Raw genomic sequence first — 18,894 nt, 5'->3', positions numbered from 1 at the left:
GATTGGCATCACAAAGCCCCACTGCCTACAGAGACCAGAGCCAGGCCTTGTTTGAATGCAAAATGCTGGTGACAGCTCCTGGCACAAGCAGAACTTCTTCCACATTTTTACTGTCTCTTTCACCTCAGTACATTGCTCAACATACATTAGTCATGGAGAGAGCAGCAGGCTGCCAACCTGCACACAAATAAGCCATGAACACTTTTCCTGCTTTAGGTCACCAAAATGCAATGCAATCTCCACAAACTCCTCATTTTGAACTGCTTCCTCCTAACCTTGACAATTCTCTGCTGCCTTCTCCACCAAAAGGTTGTTTTACCTCCCTCAAGAAACATACACATGAGAGCATTTTACTACTGAACTGACATTTCTATTATTTGTAAGTGTAATTAGGTGTCATTTCCCCAGTCTCCAAATTTGGGAAACTACTAGTCACAGCTCTTCAGAAAGACAAAATAAGTAGATAAAATACAGGAAAGGAAGAAAGTTGCATTACCAAAGTTATTTCCTCCAATCTATCAAAGCCATTCTCAGGAAAAGTAAAATAAGGAAGAAAGGAATTTAAAATTTCACAAAGATAGCAAATACTATACCAAAGTGGGACATTAAAAAAAAAAAGGCAACTGGGAAAAATGAGGCTACATAGCACTAAACAGCTTAAAAGGAACAAGTAGCATTGCTGCATACAGCCATGAAAACTATGTGACTTGCTCTTCAGTGTAGAAACAGATGAGCCTTTAGTCAGAAAAAACCCAAACTTGTAAATTCCTGCAGATGTTGAAGACTGCCCATAGCAGTGTTTCTAGCTAGAAAACAGGCTATAGATATTGCATGAAATTTGTACTGGGGAGAAACATTGACCCTTTCCAAATATCAGCATTCCCTACAATTACTACTAGAGGAATTATTTAAGCACAGTTAAATAGGACTCAAAATTTCTCAATCTTATTTTCCCTTAATGGAAGTGGCAGCATTCCAAACCAAATCCATACCTTTAAAAGACCTCAATTAATTTTGAACACATCAGTTAAATCCAATCTCAACTTCTCTATCTGCTGCTGCAGTTTGACTTTAAAGAACAGTAGCATTTTTCTAAAATGCCCTCTTTAATCCTTCAATTGTGACTTCCCTTAAAGACTACCTTCTTCTCATTCCCAGTTTCTAGCACTGTGCATCAGTATTCCACTGGACACCCAGAACAGCTATTAATGCTAATAAGCCCAGACAGGAATACACGTTTGTTCTAAAGAGACAGTAACTGCATGACAAGTAATAGGATGAGACATACAGGATTGCTAAGTCCTGGCTTTAAAATGCAAAACACAGAAACACATACTCTACAGCCAAAACAAATTAATTCACAGGAGCAGTGAAGTATCACAATGTCTTATCAGGATGCAAGTGCTCCTTATAGATGCATTATGGTGAATAGCACAGGATGTGAGCATGCTGAAGTACACCACTTACTAGAAGATTGCATCCTGGCCCCAGTGCAAGCCTCACTGCTGTTCCCTCTGAATACTGACTGCATTCCTTGTAGCTGTCAGGACTCAATATTTATTTCTGAACACTCAAATTAAGCTTTGGTCTCCATGAATCTCTGTAATAAGCAAGCTTAGAAAACAGCTCAACACTACAGTGGCTCTTTTGAAGAAAGGGATCCATAAGCAATATTACCTGGTCCAATACAAACCCTGAAATATTATTCCTGGTGAAATGAACAAACCATAACAAGAAAATTCATAAGGGACACTGCATGAACACTCTTACAAAGACCATTTAAACCTGTCTGGTTTAATCTCATTGTTCGCAGTCATTAAATAAAGAGTGACTATCAGAGCCAGGTAACATTTATAAATGTAACTTTCTCTTTAAGAGGATAACAAGGTCAATAAAATGAGTGGCTAAGCAACTCTACTCTGAATTTAAAACCAAAACCCAAATAGACCAGACCAGTTCTACTCTGACCATTGAATTAAGGAAAAAAAACCCAAAAAAATAAAAAACCAGAACCCCCCCCACACATACTTTCTTATAGTCCAACAACTAATCATGCAATACTCACAAGCTTAAAAGAGTACCAAACTATACTATAGATAATCATTTACCTTCAGTTCATCAAATCCAAGACAACCTGCATGAAGCTAAAGCTTGTTCTGAAGAGCTTCTAGTCTGCAAGTGAGGCAAAGCTGAAGTGTATGAAACTTATTCATATGGTTTTCCACTCATCATGCAATGGCTTCTGCCATCCAAAACCAGTAAAAACCAAAGATTTCAAAAAATAAGGAAATCATTTTAGCAGCCCAGGGATAAGGTAGAACAAATAGAAATGAAAAAAAATCCCAAACCTAGTAAAATCCAATCTCAACATAAAGAGAGGAGAAGAATTAAAACATTCAAGACAGATCAGAGTTGATACGGCTCAAAAATGCATATTGCAGTTTGCATAAGATCTGACAGAAGTACTGTGTCTAGTGGAAAACTACACACTTCATAGAATGATTCAACAACTAGTTGACATAAATACAGAATTACTGAAGGATATCTTCTTTATATAATGTCCAGAAGCTAGATCCAATAAGCTAAAGACAAGTCAAAGACAAGAGTTTGAATACAAGAGGAAGCTCACATGAGCAAGCATTTCTGTCTTGTCTTCCACAAAATCCTTCCCCCATGGCCTTTAAGATAACCTCCAGAAGCAAGTCGGATAGCTTCGATTTTGCAAGATGTGTTGTGAATTACAAGGGTTTTTCAAGCCCAGCTGGTAAATTAAAAATTTTACATACTTAAATTTTCACACAATATGACAATCATATACCCACTAACCTACCAACCACAGAAGGAGAGAAGGTTGGGATCTCCATCCAAACAGATCTGAAGCTCAGGCAAATGAAGTTGGTGAGCTGCTGTGGTGGGTTAACCCTGGCCGGTGCCAGGTGCCCACCAAAGCCACTCTACCCCTCTCCTCTGCAACTGAACAGGGTAGAGAAAAATATAATGAAAAGCTCATGAGTTAAGGACAGAGAGGTCACTCACTGACAGCCAAAACAGATTCAGACTTGGGCAAAACAGACTCAACTTGGGGATGTTAACAGAATTTATTACCAACAAATAATGAGAAGTAAAACAAATATTAAAAACAAGCAAAATAAACCAATACACCCTTCCCTCCAACCCTCCCTCCTTCCCAGGCTCTATGTCTTCCTTCCAAGCAGAGCAGGGAGATGGGGAATGGGAGTGACAGTCAGTTCATTACATGTTTTTCTTCTGTCACTGCTCAGGGAGACTCCTGCTCCAGCATGGGATCCCTCTCACAGGAGACAGTTCTCCAGAAACTTCTCCAGCATGACCCTCTCAGCTGTCACCAATAAACACCAGATTCCAGTACCACACTAAAAAGAACCTGTTAGCAGAGGAAGGAGGGGCCAAAAAACCCCAAGATAATAAGTAAATACTGTCTGCTTTGTTATAATTTTTCTTATTCAGGTGTTCCATGCAAGCTACTTCATCTACACCATCAGTTTACAACATTAGAAACTCCTGACTTCAGCATCAAGTTCTGGGGGTGTTAAAGTGGTAAGTAATACAACAGCCCAATAAAAAATAAACCACATGGCACTCATAGAACAGAAGAAACTCATTTTTGCATTTATTTACAAAAGCCAATTCTGGTGCGTCCCTGACATGCCCTTCAAGATCCTCTACCTAGCAAAAAAATCACAGTCAGTTTTAGTTCAAAACATACTGTCTCTAGAAATAAATAAGTTCTTTACCTACTAATATACCTTCACTGAATTCCCCTGTTACTTCATTGCTGCTTTTCTCACTTCTAAACATATCCTGACCTCAGATATACTTAATATATCTGGAAGTTGTCTTTAGCTCTTATGGAGAAAGCTATCATCACTGAGATTTTTATATCCACATGCTTTCATTGGATGATCATATTGTCTTACTGTACCAGACAGGGAATACTTTTTCTATGAATATAGGAAGGGAAGCCCATTATGTATGCTGTAAGGCTGGAGAAACAGGATGCTGGCTTCATTTTCACAGGATCACCAATTTAAACAGTGCTAATGCTTTCTAAATTGCCATGCCAGAAAGACATGTTGCTAAAGCTTTGCACCAAAAAGTACTGTAGTGTTTGATCATGTATAAGGTACAAATGCAAGCTCATGTTCAGGCTATTCCATATTAGAATTAGTTATGGAATTAGCTAGCATTTTAGAAAGAAATATTCTTTCCCTTTAGGAAATCACACTTATTTATGGCAATAGCTTGCTGACTTTGGGATACGCACATTTTTTCAGTGTTATTGGTCTCTCATTTTAAATAATTTATCAACAGGCTATAGATTTCTGTAATTTGTAAAAAAAGACAACTAGGCTTCTCTGCCACAGTTTTACCTGCTCTCTTCAGAACAATAAAAATAGGAAGTTGACATCTCAGACAATTTGCAATCTGCATTGGTTGCATTTGCAACCACAAAAGGGAAAAGAAATGAAAGCTCCCATTTCATCATCTTAGTCAAAATATTAAGAATATAGATGGTACCAGCTGAAGCAACTGTAGCAGTGTTACTACAGAATGCCAGGGCAATTTCCACAGCAGTTCTGTAGAACAGCCTCTGGAAAAGTTATTCTGTTTATAAGGAAAACATAAAAGGTTGTGATAGAGCTTAACCTGCAGCTTAATAACAACTTACTTCAGAACACTCAGTTTGAAAAGCAGACTCGTGTCCAAAGCTTTAAGTGCCTGTGTAGCACTTAATGCAATTCTGTAGCAAAGAGCTATTAAAGGAAACACATATATTTCTCCCTTCTGGGCCTAGTCTTCATGAAGTAGGAATAACAGAAAAATAAAGCATCTATAAAACACCATATTTCTTTACTAAAGTAAATTCCAGTGTGTGCCTCCAGTACTTTCCCAGTCCTTTCTACCTGCCTAAAACCAGTCATTTTTCTCCATTAACATTTTCATATAGTCCATTAACATCACAGTTCTGTTTATACAACCTCAAAGAAAATTAGTTAAAATTAATTTTACAGTCTAATTTGGTCATAATAAAAATCCACACTGTTTCGTGTAACCACCTAAACTACTAAACTTGAAATCTTAGAAGTAACTGTTGAATACTTAGAGCTATCTGGGGACATTCACAGTATCTAAGAGATTATTTCCTTCCTTTAGCAGTTTGTGCAATAGGGGTGCTGCCCTATAGACAATTTATAATTAATTCAACTGTGAAGGAATTCTCAGTTTCTTGCAGCAGTTCAACTAACCTACATATATCCTTCCCTCCAGAACCATGTTTCATTTTCCAGCTTTATTTTGAGCAAAATGTTTCCCCAGAGTATTCCTACTGGACAATTGTATTCATTTCAATTAACAATTACCTATTGGCTAAAATAATCATAACATACAAGAGGGAGTAAGTAATAAAGAAAGCATTCCAGTTGTAACCCTGTTTCCCATGCATGAAGGTAAGGATTCAAGTAGAAAATATAGGAAGAATTAAAACTTATTTTCTACACATGTAAAAACAGTAAAAAAAAGAGCTGTGCACTGCAAACATGCAGGACATGATACATTTACCACTGAGACATCTCCATGATTAATTTTACTCACTCACAGAGCAGCCAGCCATCAGTTTCCAACCCAGCCTACCCACAGTCTGAGAGCAGTGCACTATTCCTATCACTTGTTCTTCTCTCTGTTCTGCTTTTTATATTAATCGATCTCTCAGTTTTGTGCAGTGAAACAACTAGACAACTCATCCAATAAGAACCTTTGTCTAAGTAGGAAGCTGTACCCAAGTACCACACTTGCTACCCACACACTTGAGGAAAAAAAGGCACTGTTCCATCACAGGGTTATGCATTACAGAGTCAAACATAATCAAATAAGAAGTGAAACATTTAGGACAGAGTAGAACACTATTCAGGCTTCTCAAGAGCAGTGCAGTTCCCACAGCAATCAGTCATTTAAACCGGATGCATAATCTACACTGACAGGTCCTCTGAACACTTGGACAGGAAACCCAAGAAACATCCTTTCAGCTTGGAACCAAGTTGTTCAAAGATAGCTGTGTCCTCCAAGAACTACCAGGAGAATAAAAAAATGCCATACTCTCATAATGGAAGACAAAAGGTATTTTAAAATGTAATCAACAATGGAAAAAAATATTAAAATTCTGGAACAGGCCCCAGAGACTCTCAAATGTGACAAACAGCTGGAAATCATGCCAGTAAGTCCAGGAAAAACGTGCATGAACCAAAACCTAGAACTAGTCTAGCTCAGCACAAGAAATTAATTTCTCAACCATAATATTGGCCCTAAAGCAAATAAGATAGCAAGGATAGCACAACAGCAGAGATGCTGACTGCTCAATATCAATAAAAGCAGGAACAGAAGACATAATTCATCACCACATTCCTTTCAGCCTCTCTTTGGTGTATTAGCTGCCCAGAGGAACAAGCCTTGCCAGCTGAAAGATGGTCATTTACCTCTCCAGACCCCCAAAAACCCCATTCTTCCACTGATCCACATAGAAGCTGTTCTTCTAGTGATCACAAAGACTACAAAACATCTATGTGTTTTCAGAAGAAAAACAAAAAGCAGATGTCACCCACATGAGGCAGCAAGAATGACAAGACAGCAGGACAAATGCAGCAAGATGTAAAATTGTTTAAGAGGACACCACTGTACTCTGACCTTAGAAAAACAAACTCAGCTATACCTTACAAGACTACATAAAAAGGAAGTTAATGTAAAAAAGTTTGTTTTAAAATGACAAGTTCAGTGTCATAACTAAATGAAAGAGATTAAAGTAGTACATACATTCTTTAAAGCAATATAGTTTTAACTAAGCTAACTTCCCCTTAGAGGATGGTGCTTTCCAATCCATGACTTTAGACACCAAAAATCATAGCAAAGATCAGGCAATTAAAACAAATAAAATTCAATAATATTTAGGAATCAAGGCCTGTTCTCCAACATGTAAAACATGAAGCATATAGACCTTCTGCCAAAAAGGGAGGAACACAAGTTATATGGATACCCATAACAACTGTGTTCAGATTTCTCCAAATCACAGCAAATTAAAAGTACCACAATCCAACCAACCCATGCAGCACTTAAAACTTACAGTCTACTCATGTAGTTGCCCTTGGCCTATTCCTAACACTAAGCAATTCAATTCTTTCTGCAGAACTAAGGGAGCTCAGAAGTAATATTAATAAAGAAAATTAACTGTCTGAAGCATTATGGTAGGATTTCCTTCAAAATTATTGATGCTTCCTTACAGAAATCTGAATGAATGAATGAAACATATTTCTTTATTTGCTTTGTTCCTAATGACATGTGTAGCCCATGAGGCAACATCATTCACAGCTTCAGTCATCTTGTAATAGGCAGATATTTTCCCCCATTGAAGTAACTGCCTTGCTACTTTTTAGAGCTGCTAATTCAATTCTTCTAGGTTTTACTTTCACAAGACACTTCCATTAGGACAATATTATCTTTAAGTCTTCCCATAAATTAACACCAATAAAATTGCCTTTTAAAGAAATTAAAAGTATTGGCTTGTAGGAGGACAGATAGGAGCAAAAAATAGGTCAACTAAACTAGGTCATCCATTTATACCTCTATTTATCTGGTACCTTTTGGGAAACGTTTTTCTCTACTTTTTAGCTGTGTAAGAATTTTTTCATTCTAAAGCTGATGATAAAACAGCAGCTAGAACAAGGCCCTCAGGGACACAAGCAGTAACCTTCCTATGCAAACTTCAGTGACTGAAATATCCTGACACCAGCAATCAGAGACACTTGAAAACAAGTTTCCAACCCAGAATGACAGTCCTAAAGCCTGCCAGTCCTGACTGTACTCTAGTTCTCTTACCACTCATTCCTTACCTTGCTGCACTCCTAGCTTCCCTAGTAAAGCTACTGGCTTTGCACTCATATTGTCTCACCAATATTGGGTTTGAACACAATCTGGTTTCTTGAAGGTGCAGAGGGACTCCAGACACAGCTCCAACAATACAGCTGCTCTCTGTGCTCCAAGTTACAGATCCAAAACTCCACAGCCATACCAGAGTGCTCTCTTTTCATAAACACATTCCGATTGCTCAAATTTGAACAAATAATTCACAAGCTAAGTTTATATTAGCAAGTTTTTTTGTCAGATGAAGCAGGAAAACAAAGAGCTTAATTTCTCTGCAACACTCACGTGCTAGTTAAACGAAATAGAAATGCAGGTCCATGCTTCATTAAGGGCAAAAACACACAGCTGAGTTATCCAAACTTGTGCTGGCATAACCATAGCAATTGTGGAGTACAACAGCTTGAGGAAAACACCAGGATACAAACAATGCACTTCCTAATGGCACAAAGAGCTCCCGCTCTACCTAATTCATTTGTGCTTTACTCAGTTCCATATCTGACCTTTAACACTGATGCCTCTCCCTAATTGAAGGGCTGTTATATAAGACCAAGAAAAAACCATCATCTACCATCTGATTTCAGTTCTAGAAATGCATACCCAAGGCACTTCTACAGTTTCACATGTTCCCAACATTAAGAAATGCAATACTATTTTCCCTATGCCAAAAAGTCCTTTGCACTAAGCATACTATAGCTAAACTGTAGCAGGACACAATGGAAAATCCACAAATCTTAAATAGTAACGGTGAAGAAGATAGAATATAATTTCTGTTTATTACAAACTAATGGCTTTAAGAAAATAATATAGAAGCCTCAGATTTTTGTTGCACTCATGATGAACAAATGTATACACATTAGATAATCTGAATATCTGCTTACCCTTCCCCTGCTTGCAGAGCTGATAACTTATACTTACCTATAACAGCATCAAGGAAAAACAACCTGAACCTACTGCAATTCTAAAGTAAATTACAAGCAATCCAAACCAAGAAATTCATACTATAGATCACTGACACATATGCAGAGTACTACACAGACTTACAACCATGAATATACAAATACATAAACATGTACATGGAGCTACAGAACTATAGATTAAGGTCTAAGGTTGATGAATTATGGTCACATGAGACATATCCATATATAGGTATTTACTGATATGTATCTATCTATATACATATATAACTAAATACAGCAAAAGGTGCTGTAGAATTGAGGTAAGAATAAAAACAAAGTATGTATTTGACATGCTATTTAAATTATTTGGATTGCATGTAGAATGCCATGAGGTGCAAGGTCAACATTACCATTTGCTCCTCCGGAACAATTCTTTAATAGTCTGCAAAATCCATACACAACCCTTTATTCCAGGAGAACAGTAGACTTATACACTGCTGTCTTTCGAAAATGAGCAAACAGAACTTATTACCACACAAGCTATTTGACACAACCCAGAGCATTGCCTAACTGACTTGGTTTAGTTTCATGTGCTGAAAGAACAGCAATTTTAGGCAGAGTTTGCAAGTTCCTATACCCCAGGGTCACTATAGCAGCTTTGTGGCTGTGTTCAACCATCTCTACGAAAATTCAGAATGGCATCCTTGAAGCAACAGCACTCATTTCCTCAGAAGGGGACAAAGAAGCTGAATATTTAAACTGAATGACTGTTCATGAAAAACTGTATTTTCATATGACATTGAATGAACAGTATTTCACAAAATTTCAGAAGTCTCTAAAGTCTGGGCTTACTGAAATGACTATTCAGTGACATTGCTCCAACCAGACTTAGTCCATGTAAAAGAAGCTTTATGAATGGCCTCGATGACTACAACCACACACAATGAAGTCATGTGCTGGGGTGTGCCCCCCACAGACAAATTAACAGCATCTAGCTGAAATATGTAAATGCAAACAAAACTTTAAAAATACATTTACAAGCAAATTTAAGCATAACATGAAAGGTGACTACTAACAGATCCATTATTTAACCCTGAAATGATAAAAATGCACAAGGCATATCTGAAGTGACAGTTGCCTATGACCTATTAACTCATTGCTAAGAGCAGAGGTCCTTATGACTGATCAGCTGTACAACGCACTTACAGGTCATTTTCTCCAAGGCAATTACCCCTTCTGTCACACTCTAGGGAAAACAAGTGCTCCAAACAGATTTTTCAAAAGAACCCAATTCACAAGAATTCCATGCAAACCTCTGCTTACACCAATTAAATCTTGGATTTGAAGTTTCAAGAAACAGTTTACCATCTAGTTGATTCTACCAAAGCATTTTTCCCAGTTTAACCTTTACAGATACAAATATCTCTTGACAAAGACAGCATGCATTTTAGAACACAAAGCATTGGTGTTTCTAACAATATATTACAAGCACCAAACTCATTAAATATATACTAGAAAACATCACTTCCAAAAATGTCTATATGGTGGGATCTTAAAAATAACTGCAGAGATAGTAAAAAAAAGAAATGTTTTATAAGTTTCCAGATTGTATGCTTGTCTTATAAATTTGAAAAGTATCTTCACAGATACTCAAGAGGTGCACTAATAGCATTTGAATCAGAAAGGCTTATGCAAATGCACATGAATACACAGACAAGATTAAGAGGGGCATTTCTGAAGTGCTACAGTTGAATAGGTATTTCTGGTATCCCTAATGCTGCTTCAGAACCAGAACAAAATCTCTGTCATGACTGGCATCAGTATGTGGACTTTCACTATGTATCTTAGCAGTTTTAATCAGTGATTTAGTACAGTGTAGACTGTTCATTCATTTTAAGCAGCCTTTAGGCACTTTAGAAATTGTGCCTTTTCCTAAAAAAATTACAAAAAAACCAAAACAAAGACGAAAGCCTCAAAAAACGCACAAATAGAGTTTTATAACATCTGGTGTAGCACTTCCTATGATCAGCTACATTTTATCCTTACAATTCAAGCACATTCCACCTCCCATTTTTTTAAATAGAATTTTCACAAAACAATCAGTTAGAAGTGCTTAAATATAAAAACGTCAAAACTAACACCATCTAGATGTAAAAAGCATAGAAACTCATTTTTTACCTGTTTCAAACCATTCAAATTCCCTTTCACACTTCAGAAAACAGCAGCTTGAGTGCTTTACTGTTTCCAAACCTAAAAGTTTCATATTAGACAGATTGAACAGAACACAGACACACAATATTCAGTTGAGTTAGTTACCTGCGCCCTCTTGAATGAAAGGTACAGACATCTGTGACCAGGTGTAACAAAGTTGTTTAAAAAAATTATTATTATTTAGACCGATGATCTAAGACAAAACCATTTTGACACCACTACCTCCAAACAGCAGCTGAGGGTCCCCTACCCAGCATCCATCGCACAAAAACCCCCCCCCACATTCTCAGCCATACATGGTGTTCCATGACAAAACATTAGCCAGATATATAACTCAAGAGATGAAGCAAGACTGTCATATACTACAAAGCTATTGAAACATCTGATTTTTGAAGGTAAAACTTCACACTATTCATATTTCAGTTCTCCTATAACAATAGCAGTCTACATCAAACACGAGAAATGAGTGTCAGGATGCTTTTGTCATGACTATAACGTAAGAAAATATAAATGTGTTAATCGCGGGTAGAATAAAATACAAAAATAAATCAGCAAATAATATTTATCAAGATCTTTCTAAATTCTAGAGTAGCTGTTTTTGTTCCTCCATATGGAACCCTGACTCCCAACCTTTGTTTGATGAAATACACATGTTCATTACAAAAAAATCAGACCCTCGACCATGCTGGTTGTAGCTATACAGCATGAAACACCAAGAGGAAGCAATCTATACTTATTTCCTTCTACTCAAATAGCAATGTCAGCAAAAACCCAGGAAAAAATATACTCTTGGATGGACTGCAACCATGGGAGCAAAGTCTTAACCTATATTATTTTAGGGAAAAGCCCACTTGCTCCATATCCACATACACATGATCACTGGCAAGGCTTACAGACATGTCTGTCCTGTTTTCAAACTATCCACTTCATTTAATCCTAACTGTGCACACCCAGAGTACTGAAGTACTAATAAGTCCTGCTTACTTCCTAGTGAAAATTAATTAACTGCATTTGATTTCCAGTAACAAACTTGCTACTGGTGCCCAGATCATAGAGTTTATCTTGCTATTGGGGGGAGGTGGGGAGGCACTGGTGGAGTGGGTAATAATCAACTTTCCACCTTCCAAGAGGAAGTTGTTTCCAGGTTTGTCAATGGCATTATTAAATTGCAGTCTTAGTCATCTACACTCTGGACTTTCAAAAGCAATCAGCCAGGCTTATCAGCCTACCTGTGCACACCTCTAGCTTCTCTACCCTCTCCTCCAGGACTCCTGGGCACCCAGCATGTACTTTTAGTTCATTCACTCAGGCCTATGTACAACTCTCTAAGCCTATTACTCAACACATTCAAAGGCAATAAAGACCTAAAAGTAAAGAATTGTTTTCATTTGCATTCACCCACTATTCCATTCATATTTTAGATTCCATTTTGACTTGGAAATGAAGTGATGAGTAACAGCAATTCCTATTCCACAAACTTGCCACTATTTGATCAGCCACAGAACATTCTGCACTTAAATGAGATAACACAACTTCCTCCCTTCTCACCCCTCAAAAAACATCTACTCGTTCTTTAACTGAACAGAATACTGAAACTTAAATCCCCTTTACCTCTCTTTCCTTCTAACTTTTCAATCATTTCAAAGAGGACCTAGGCACAGCTCTGTTAAGACAGCCAAATACACCCCAAAACTCATACCCCAAAAATCCCAAAATACCCCAGTACATTCATAGTGAAAAAACCCTTAAAAATCAGCAATTAGGATTCTTGTCATCACACTAATCCATGCCTGTTTTATTACATAAAGGTGAATATTAGAACTGAAGATCCTAATTTCCTGGTTTTCCTTTAATTTCTGATAGAAAAATCAAATACGAAAGTTTGAAATACAAAGTGTTAAAGGACAAAAGAAATTTTCAGCACAATTCTCCCCAAAACATTCAACACTCTTTCAGGTAATACATCTTTCTCCTGCAATGTCTTGCACATTAGTTCCTATAATCCTATTTTCCTATTTTCACCCATATTCTCTTTTCTTGCTGCTACAGGAAAGCAATGGGAAAACTCACCATCTATGCTGTTGAAAGCTACAAAAACAACATGCTGTCAAACAGAGAAATTGAAACAAAAGCTATTTTTCCATACAGGGATGCCACTGCTTCAAAGAAAGGATGATAAAAATATCTTTTATATATCATTTGACTACAACAAAACTAAGACATCAGGATAATTATCAGATATGAAATGGTAGAGGTGAATTAGGCGATCTAGAACAAAGTACATAACACAGAGATTATTAAAAATGTCCCTCATTTTGCAGTAGTCTAGGCCAGCCTTTCTGTAAAGTATATATAATTTACATGAACAAGACAGGCTCATCAGTACAAGGCAAGATGTCAATTCGTGTTAAATAGCAATTATATTATTAAAACTATGACTTAATAAAAAAGCTTCTGTCAAATTCTGTAATTTTTAAGCTCTCATGTGAAGATTTAAAAGGGTCCTATCGCTCCAATGGCATTCTTCACTGCACACTTTTCTCTCTTCCTTTCCCACACGCTCACATGTTTCAGCAGCATACTTTTAGCATTTGCAAAATCCTGCCCAAAGAGCGTGGCCGATTTCCCACGGGCTCCCTTCCCCACCCTGGATGAACTCGTTACTTCCCAAAGTCCACTTCCTCTTCCACCCCTGGACCTGCCAGCGCTCCCAACGCCCCTCCGCCTTGCGCAACATCCGCGGCCTCCTCCCCACATTTCGGACAATCTCCGATGCGACACTTACATTGAGATTTTTTAAATTTTTTTTTTATTCCCAGACCACTAGCACAGACTGACAGCTTAAAGGGCTAACGATGTGCTTTTAATCCCAAAGAGCCATACATAATAAAACGAGCTACAAAGACAGATACGGAGGGCACTAACCCGCTCTCCTTCAGCTCTTCTGCGGGTCAAACTGCATTTTGATATTAAGTATTTAAATGATATTGAAAAGAGCCAGCAACATCTGCCCAACCAAAATTATTGTTCACAGCTCAGACAACCAATTCAAAAGATAAAACTCCCGAGATATTGTAACAGCCCGATAAAACAGCTAAAATAAACCAGGAAAAGCACTAATTCTCCGAGAGAATTTTTCCCCGAGCGCACACGTTAACCAAAGGCTGACGGTGAACTGATCTGGAAGGAAGAAAGGACGAGGGATACAGGGAGGGCTGCGATGGGGGATGGGAGACGTTAGCGAAGGGAAGATGAATATTCCTCCAAGGACTATCAATATGTTTAACACATCTCCTCGGAAAGAAGAGAAATCTCAAGCAGGCAGCTACAGGGGCAAATAAAAGGGGAAGGAGTGCCCGATTATCCCCAGCTGACATCACAGACGGCAACCCTGCAGAAAAGGGGCTGCCAGGGCGAGGAAGCGCTCGCAGTCCCCCCCGCCTCGCCTCTGTCCCCTTTATGTGCTCAGGGAAACAGCGGGGCGGGTGGACGAGGAGCCTCCCTCCCCGTTAATTTTGCAAGAGCCGATGACCACCAGCTCCCCAGGAGCGGGGAAGGGCCGGGGCCGCGGTGACAAACCTCCCGGGGCTGGAGGGCAGGAAGGAGGCTGAATCCAGGCGGACACTCTCCCTCCCCCCGCCGAGCTCCGAAGTGGCGGTGGGCACAGGGAGCCGGCCGAGCCCCGGGGCACACAATAGCAGGTCACCCCCGGGGATGCGAGCCCGCTCGCCCCAACACCCCCCCGCTGGCGGGGGGATGGGGAAGGGGCTGTGGGTCACCCCCCCGCCCCGGGGGCGGCAGGAGCCCCGCCCGCCCCACCCGCGCCGCCGCCCCTCACCATGAAGTCGCTGGCGAAGTTGTCCTCCCCATTGTGGTCCGTGTCCTTCATGGCCTGGACTCGCTTAATGAATTTCCTCAGGATCTCCTCTTGGTTCATCCTGCCCCGCCGGCCGCCCTGCGGAGCGGGAGCCCCGGCCGCCCGCCCGCTCTCCGCCCGGAGCCCCCTGCGCCGCACGACCCGTCACCCGGCTGCCTTCCTTCCCCTCCCTGCCTCGCCTCTCCCCCGCCCGGGCCTGCCCGCGGCCTGCTGGCCCCGCTCTGGCTCCGCTCCCGCCCTGCTCACGGCCGCCCGGCCGCCCGCTCCATCCTCCCCTCCCTCCGCCCGACCCTCCCTGGAGCAGCCGACACGGACACGACACGGCCCCTCCTCCTCCCGCCCCGCGCACGCGCGGCGGCAGCCCCGCCCCGCCCTCTCCCTTGTGCCCCGCCCCGCCCCGGCAGTGCTCCGCCTCCATTGGATCTCCCGACCGTCGCCTCGCCCTATTGGCGGCCGCGCACGCCAATCACCGGCCGGCCGGGCTTCGAGGGAGCGCTCTCTGGGCTCCACGCCTCGCCCTCTCCCACGTTCCCCCCGCCCCCCCCCCGTTTTCCATGGATGGGACCGCCCGAAGGGCGCCTCATGGAGCGCTGGAAGGGACCACGTGGCGCGCGAGGGGGAAGCTGAGCGGAGCGGAGCGCGGTTTCCCCTGGCTGGAGCACAATGGGCGGCGGTGGGTGCCCGCGGCGCCGCGCCGGGAGGCAGCGGCATGTCGGGACATGTAGTCGCGACAGTGCCGTGTCACGGGGCTGGGGGCTCACGAAGCATCCTACTGAAACTCCCGGATCAGAAGGGTCCCGCCCTGGGTGGGAAGCTCGTAGCCGTGGGACGTGCCTGGGGTCCCTGCCGCGGCGGTGCCGAGGCGCAACGGCGGTGGACGCCGGGCAGCGGGAAGATGGCGGGGCGGGACAAGGGACGGGCCCGGACACCTGGTCGGGGACCGCTGCTCGCGTATATGTATGTATGTATATTAAGTGTATATATATGTATGTGTGTGTATTTATATTAATTTTTCATATATATATATGTATATGTAAGTGTATACTCTTTATGAAGTGTGTATATATATATATAGGTGTATGTGTGTGCAGACAGATAGATAGATAGATAGATCGATCAATCGATCGATCGATCTACGTAGTAAAAATGTCCACAGGCGAAGCTGATTCATGGAAGTGCCGCCGGCAGGTGTCTGCGGGCTCCGGGGCGGTGCCAGGCGGGGAGAGGTCCCGCAGCCCTCGACATCGCAGCGAGAGGGCTCAGGCACCTCGCGCCTTCCTATTTTAAACATAGCCTAAAATCTCTGCCTTACGTGGTGCTGGAGGATTTGGCAATGTGCTCTTTCGTTCCTAATGTTATATGGAAAAGTTAAACTCTTTTATGTTTGGTGTCCTGATGACATTTATTACTTCTGCTTAAGCAAAGTAAAGCAATTGTAGAGGTGTGCGTATGTATAACCTTATAGCTTAATAAATATTCCAAGTGAAGTCAGTTAAAATGTAGTTTAATTGATGAAGATCTACACAGCCTTGAGGGATGCTGTTGACCCAGTAAAAGTTTGTCACAGTTTTTGTGTGACATATGGATGATAAAGGTCCAAGCTGAGAAGCATAACCCGGCTAAATCACTCCTGCCCGTTCCCTACCGCTTGTTCCCTGTCCCGGGAGCGTGTGGTGCTTGCAGTGCCACCAACACAACCCCTGTCGGACAGGACATCGAACCGGCTCAGGGAACTCACTCAGCTGCAATATAAATCCATAGAAAATCTGTGTGTTTTCTTCTCTGATCATTCCATTAATCTGGCTTTGTTACCAAAAGAAACCTACAAAAGCTTGATCCTCCTGTGTTGGTGTAAGATATTACTGTTTTAGAAGGCTGACAAAGAATACCACTTCCACACCAGAATCAATGGCACATTACCACCCTCAGCCCAATTCATTGCCCACTAACTCACCATCTTCCTAGTGGAGGCAAGTTTTGAGATACGGCGTAGGAGCCTGAACTGTAGCTGCTGATGCATGGACACACATTTCCTGCTCCTGCATCTGCTGCAGACACAGCCATCTCTGGCAGAGGGGTAGGCTGGAAAATTGAGAGGCTTAGCATTTTCACATGACTTACTGCAGACTTCAGCATCTTATTAAGGGTTTGGGGTTTTTAGCTGTTGATGTTCATCAGCTAATGTATAGGAGAGAGACATAAGGACACATGAAGGAGCTGGGAAAGGGCATCAGCTCTGTGCTGGGGTTTAGTAAAGCCTTTAGTGAGCACTCCACACAAACACATCAGCTGTCAGTGCTCAGTCTCCTCTCCATGTCCTTTGCACCAGCTTCCATAATAAGCTAGTCAATTGGCCCTGAAGAGCCACAAGGATATTCCCTGTTCTTGTTTTAATTCTTCTCTTCCTTCTCCTTTTTCAAACCTCCTTTTCCACAATACCAAAGAGCAGCTTAAAAGGGAAAGACAGAAATTAGAGAACTGACACCACAAGGAGAGCTGGAGCTTGGATCATCAGGTAGTTTTTCTATGCCACCTTGCTGGATTTCCATCTGCTTAGGAAGGTTGCTGTTTGCTCAGCAGTTGTCCTGGCAAACCTGCTCCCAGTGCCAGATGGCAGGTAACTTCAGAAAAGTGATACCTGAGACTACACAACCAATTAAGGAAGTCTTGAATGTTATATAGTTTTCTTCATTTAATCACACAACCGAGTTATAGAGGAGGAAAAGAAATATGATGAACCCGATATCATTATTGCCTGACATGGAAAGGACCCAGCTGTTAGTCTGACCTCATTCACAATCTGCAACTCAACTGTAACAAACTGTTGTAAACCAGCAAGTGTAACCGTGGCCTTTCATTTGGTTTAACTGATAAGAAGGTTATCAGTCTCAGAAGACAAAAAAAGCCCCCAAAATAGGCATGTGTCAGCCAGAACAAAGGTAAACATGAATCAAAGAAATTAGGAATAGCATGGAGAACTGTGCCTGGCATTGTCTGCCTGTGCATGCATACCTGTACCTGTGAGAGCTGCAAACCAAATAGCACCAGTTTTATCTCCCACAGCCCTGCAAATGGTGCATGAAGTTGTCTCATATCTGTGCTATGAACAGACACCTCAAGCCTCAGCAGCAAAAATAGCATTTTAACTCAGGCTTTTGATCTGAGGCTCACACTATCTGGGTTAACCCCAGACATCTGACCAATGCAGCATGTGTGCATGAGTGCCTATTTGTGTAGCCGTAGGAGAGGGGCGGAAAAACAGACACACAGCGTGAATTACTCACCCTAGAGATAGAACAGGAAGTTTCAACCCAAATCTGTAGAAGAAAATTCTAGTTTTGTCTTAACAATCCATATAAGTATGGTCCTTGAAGAAAAGCGAGTAAATCACCTACAGCTTCTCTGTTATAACCTCATTTTGCCTTGCCATGCACTACTCCAGCGGCAGCAGGGAAAGCAGTCAGACACTTTTTTCTGTTTCAAGGTTGGTTTTCATGTCCCACAAGGTAAACATGGTGTAAATTGGTAAATGTGCTTCCTGGCCTGCATACCATGGTGCTGCTCAGTCAATGGGTGGGACTACCACACATCCCAGTTTGACAACCTTCAGAGGCTTCCCTCAAGATGAGATGGAGCACAGGCTCACATCAAAGCTGTTTGGCTTCAGTGCCTCTCTGGCTTGGAGCTGTGTTCAAAACCCAGCAGATATCTACCCAAAAGTATGTTTCAGAAAGAAATCAAAGAACTGGGGTGGGAGGGAAGGGTGAAAGAACCCTACAGCTCTGAGTAAGGGCATCACCTCTGACAGTTTTAATACCTCCTTTGTCCAGCAAAACAAGACCTTGTGTATTCCTTGTAATTTCGTGTGACTACATTACAATAATTGCTCACTTTGTCACCAGTTTCTTCTCCCCTTTGCAATAATCTGCAGACTCATGGACTTTCACTATTTGGAGTAATGCA

General features: G+C 41.4%; 1 protein-coding gene across 2 annotated transcripts in view; it reads right to left on the bottom strand.

Annotated features, from left to right (window-relative positions):
• PTPN12 (protein tyrosine phosphatase non-receptor type 12) overlaps positions 1–15,195 on the bottom strand; it is a 69,390-nt gene extending 54,195 nt beyond the window's left edge. Inside the window, exon 1 of one of the 2 annotated variants that reach the window (XM_059847421.1) lies at positions 14,893–15,195. In XM_059847421.1, the coding sequence (XP_059703404.1) occupies positions 14,893–14,991 (99 nt within the window). In that variant the 5' untranslated portion in view covers positions 14,992–15,195. The remainder of the gene's footprint in view (positions 1–14,892) is intronic. The other variant, XM_059847420.1, reaches the window with a different exon arrangement.
• Between the last annotated feature and the right edge of the window lie 3,699 nt (positions 15,196–18,894).

Source organism: Haemorhous mexicanus, chromosome 5, assembly GCF_027477595.1.
Source record: "Haemorhous mexicanus isolate bHaeMex1 chromosome 5, bHaeMex1.pri, whole genome shotgun sequence".
NCBI lineage: Eukaryota > Metazoa > Chordata > Aves > Passeriformes > Fringillidae > Haemorhous > Haemorhous mexicanus.
The sequence above is the reverse complement of the archived record's forward strand: the minus strand, read 5'-3'. Positions and strand labels throughout refer to the sequence as shown.